Consider the following 5,037-nt stretch of genomic DNA (forward strand, 5'->3'; position numbering starts at 1 on the left):
ATTCATTCAGATCTAGGATGTGTTATTTGAGTGTTCCCTTTATTTTTTTGAGCAGTGTATATGAATATGTTGGTAATTTTTACCTTAATTCATTAAATGCTAGTGAAATTAAGGCAAACAGTAGTCTGTTGCTAAGCTAATTATGCTGAATGGTTGATAATCTCACACAGTCTACTCATTTCTCTTGGAGAAAAACTGGGTTATAAATTAACACTCATGCCTTTTTCTCTCTCTCCCTCTGTTTTTTTGGGTTTTTTTTTTTTGAAAACCTGACTTCATAACTTTTCTTAGCAGCATAATAACTGCCACAATCGTTCATGTCTTCCACCGACGTCACTCTCAAGCGCTCCAAGCAGGAACAAACCACTTAACGCAGATAGCGGGGTTCAGGGCAAATATGGATGTGTGTTTTTTGATCTGGGAGTGGGAACATTAAATTTTTACTGCTAAAAACAATCTTTGAAAATACAATATGATTAATTTTGTAATTGACAGGGCCCCGATTTTTTTTATTTATTTCTATGAACAAAAAATAAATAATTAAATTGTGGAGGGCCCCCTGTAGGTCAGAGCCCCTAGAATTGTCATCACTTCCCTATACCACACCCCTGCTGGGGAGGTTGATTACTGAAGAAGGAACAGATGACTGATTAGAAACGAGTTCCAGGTGTGAAGGGAGAGAGTAGAAGGCAGGCCGAGGAGAGAGAGACAAGGAAGAGACAGAGAGAGAGTACCACAGGAGGGAGAGTACACAGCGAACAAGAAATAAATCTAAAAGTAAAGAATAACTAGACATAAATTAAACTACAGTAACAAAATATAACTACACACAAGACATAAACATGAATCACAAAGGACAGAACTAAAGTAAAACAGAAGTAGGAGCATAGAAAGAAAGAGACTAAGGAACAAAGAATGATAAACAAACTTCAAAACAACCCAGGATCCTATCACAGTGTTTATTTGTCATAAATGTAGATACACAGTAAAAATGCCAGTGTTGAATTAACACCTAAAAGTGTGTATATGTGTCCAAGTCAGCTGGTGTCAAAGTAAAATTTTTGAAAGTGTTAAAAGATCGTCGACACCCTTTTTTTTTTTTTTTTTTTTTTGTTAAATTAACATCGGACAATGGGTTTAATAAAAATTAAACTTTCCATTTCTGTGTATTGTTTTGAATATTTTTCCACTGGATTTGGTTGATATTGACACTTATGTTTTGTGATCAACACTACACTGATGTTACTTTTAACATTATATTTTAACACCAACACCGCTGTAATGTTATTATGACACTCGGTATTGTTGAATATTAACAGTGTCCGGTGTTAATTTAACAACAAAAAAATGTGTGTCATTCTTTTAACACTTTCAAAAGTGTTACTTTAACATCAGGTGATTTAAACACATATACACACTTTTGGGTGTTAATTCAACACTGGCATTTTTACTGTGTACAGTGTAAAGTTGACTCACATCATTCCAATGTGTTCTAATCCTTTTCCCCTCTCTCTGTCTTTCATTCAGCCTGCAGCATGATGAGCACAATGGACCCTCTCTGCTTCATTACTCTTCTTTTCTTGCATAAATTCATATTTATACTGTTGGGCCATTGAAGAAACTCTATAGAATGCAGTTGGGCTTGCAGGTTTTCACTTTCAAAACCAAACTGAAACCAAGCAAAAATCCAGCTGTGGGAGCCATGCAGCTCACAGATGAGAGACAGATCTGCCATGGACGTGTAGCAGCAGGACCAGTGACTGTTAAGAATGTGGACAAGAGAAACTAGCTTAGAGAATATAAGAGAGCATCAGTACTGTTCCCCAAGAAGCCAGAGCAGCAGAATGGATGAGTTCTGCTTCACACTTTCTCATGTTTTTGTCAGCCTCTCCACTGTGTGACCATCAGAGGACTGAAAGCCAGCTCTTCATCTGTAAGGGGATGCTCACTTTTGTTGTTTCAGGGACAAGAGACTTCCAACATTCTTTGTTCTTATTTTCTTTAAAGACAGAAGTTTAATAGACATTTCCGATGTCTATTTCTCCGCAGCTTCATCACACCTCCTACTGTTCAAAATGTGTTTCAGTTTAACGTCCACCCATTTCTCCACAAATACATTTGCACTAGTCTTCCCATTATTCTGTTCCATTATGAAAACAAATTTGTGATACTATATTTTCAGCAAAATGCACCTTAGTATTGTTATTATCAAATACTTCCTACAATGTCTATTGTTATTGAATTTATGATGATCAGTGACACATTTCATCTCTTTGACACATAGATCTATTGACAACTTGCACCAGCTATTTAGATGAAGGTTAATATAATAAAAGATTACAAACATGTTAAGTTAATGTCTTTCCTTGTATCACAAGATGAGATGTCGGCCGTCCTTTCTTTGGTGTTGCCTTTACCTCAGTACTTCTCTGCAGTAAACATTTTATATGAGAGAAACTTTGTGATTATGCCTCAGTTTTCAGTGAACATCTGGCATTGTTATGACACTCAGAAATGAGTTAAGTTCAGTTTTGATTTAATTAGGTACACAAGCATGCCACTGAACATGTATTCCAAGGAGCTGCCAGGGGTGGAAAGGCTAGTGGAATGATAGGTTACAACACCAGAATTGGAATGAAAAGCATTAAACAGCCCTTCAAAACAATGAATTGACTTCAGCAGACATATCAGATGTCTCATAGATACATTAAACAGCTTCACTAGCGCTTGAACAGGTTGCTCTTGTCATGATGTCATTCAGTCGTTTTGTCCAGTTGCTCAGCATGAGTAGACCACAGTTTGCCCAAAGATTGTTTGATTGTGTGCCAAGCATCATCAGTATCTATGCCTGCCATTTAGGCATAGATACTGAACTATTTGCAACACTTTGTGTCTCCTTGCACAAAGTCTTCAGCAACTTTGGTTTAGTGTTTCAAGGACTGACTGTGATTCACAGAATATCAGAATATCATCTGGAGTAATGCCATAATCCAGAGGCATGGACTGATGAGTGGTGCATCACTCATAACATTTCATCTTGCATTACCATAGATCATGGGATGTGTGCATGTCATAGTCCCAACGGGAGGTGCTTGCACACTTTCTCGTTCCTAAGACAATTTCTTGTTACAATTTCTTAGCCAGAAACTGATTTTCCAGAAACATCCAAATTATCGCTGGACATCCTGCATGATGTGGTGCTCCTCCTGTGGCCTGACTAGTTCCTCAAATGTTTCCCAACAAAACCAGTGTAGATCTGCTGTATCTCAATGACGGGGTTACAATGATTATTATCTGCACAGAGTCACAACTGAGAGGGTCCAACACCCTAACCAACCTGGGGGCCAGTCTAGGACCATTAGTGTACCCACACTTTGCAATACACAGAGGGCCAATGTTTCAAATTCAGTGTGGAGTAGATCGAGCATTCAAATACCCAGAGTGCCAACCCAAAGTATGGGTGAAGAGAACCATCTGTTTTAACCTCAAAAGAATCCAAGAAAGATGAAGACTGATAGATGATAAAGCAACAAGAGAGTTGCTGATGTCATCTTCCATGGACTATGCCACTGATCTGGACAGGTTGTAAAGGGAACTGCAATGAAGTTGGGCTTCTGGAAGGAGATCTGTAAACTGCAGAGTCAGTGAGGTGGTAAGTAGAGTACAATTCAATTCAATTTACTGATGTGGCACCAATTCACAACAAATGTCTCAAGGNTAGGACCATTAGTGTACCCACACTTTGCAATACACAGAGGGCCAATGTTTCAAATTCAGTGTGGAGTAGATCGAGCATTCAAATACCCAGAGTGCCAACCCAAAGTATGGGTGAAGAGAACCATCTGTTTTAACCTCAAAAGAATCCAAGAAAGATGAAGACTGATAGATGATAAAGCAACAAGAGAGTTGCTGATGTCATCTTCCATGGACTATGCCACTGATCTGGACAGGTTGTAAAGGGAACTGCAATGAAGTTGGGCTTCTGGAAGGAGATCTGTAAACTGCAGAGTCAGTGAGGTGGTAAGTAGAGTACAATTCAATTCAATTTACTGATGTGGCACCAATTCACAACAAATGTCTCAAGGCACAAAGACATAATTTCAATCCACACATACATTGCAATTGATCCATACTTGGATCCATACAAAGCATTAGTATGCTTTGTGTTTACTGAATACTTGATGTACCTTAGGGGACTACTACCCTGGTAAAAACCAGACCCTTGCTCAATGCTTTGGTTCCTACAGAGTGTCTGGACCAGGGGGGGAAATTAGTACCACTGGCAAAATTTGGGTAAAAGTATGAAGTGGCGTGTAAATTTGAGCAGTTTGGGTTGAAATTGGGTTGACAATTTCCTCTGAAGTTCTATTTCCCATTTCAGCTAACCGGAGTTACATTAGACACACCCGAGTCAAGATTAAACAGCTAATGTATCTTCTGTTATCACCAAAGGTAACAATATGTTTTCAAAGTAGCTATTTTAAATGTTTGTGCCCTTGCTGAACGCTCAATGTCAAATAGTTTTAAATTTCAAAGATTTTGTACGGGGAAAAAATCAGTTCATAATATTGTATGTTCTGCATATGCTAAAAGAATGACATTAAACATCCTTGTTGGGAGATTAGGAGACTTAATAAGACAGATAGGGTTGTCAGGAGGCGACTCAATTTGCATGTCCTGAGATGCAGCTTTTCAGATTACCACAGGACCAGAGAGCAAATATCATGTCAGACTGAGTCAGAAGCTGCAGATTCACCACTGAACTAATCTCATCTCATGGAAGCTGAGCCAAGCAGTTAAAATATGACTAACTTGCATCTTACATAACCCAGAATGATATGTCATCAAGCATATCCAATAACCAGTGCTTGAGAAAGCTTTCAGTGTGTTATGTGCAGCCAGCCTCTGACAAAAAAACCCCTATCTAAGCTGCCAAGGGTTCACTGTAGACTTGACAAGGGTGTTCTTATCCCTGTCTTATTCCTGTTATTATTGTATTATAGCATAGCAAAAAAAATAAAAGTATATATATATATA

General features: G+C 38.4%; 1 protein-coding gene across 1 annotated transcript in view; it reads left to right on the forward strand.

Moving 5' to 3' along the window:
- The window catches only part of vstm2b (V-set and transmembrane domain containing 2B), a 21,531-nt gene extending 19,185 nt beyond the window's left edge, over window positions 1-2,346 (forward strand). Inside the window, exon 5 of the mRNA XM_007568206.2 lies at window positions 1,528-2,346. Coding sequence (XP_007568268.1) covers window positions 1,528-1,616 — 89 coding nt within the window. The 3' untranslated portion in view covers window positions 1,617-2,346. The remainder of the gene's footprint in view (window positions 1-1,527) is intronic.
- Window positions 2,347-5,037: the final 2,691 nt, after the last annotated feature.

This window comes from Poecilia formosa, unplaced genomic scaffold (assembly GCF_000485575.1).
Source record: "Poecilia formosa unplaced genomic scaffold, Poecilia_formosa-5.1.2 Scaffold219, whole genome shotgun sequence".
Taxonomy (NCBI): domain Eukaryota; kingdom Metazoa; phylum Chordata; class Actinopteri; order Cyprinodontiformes; family Poeciliidae; genus Poecilia; species Poecilia formosa.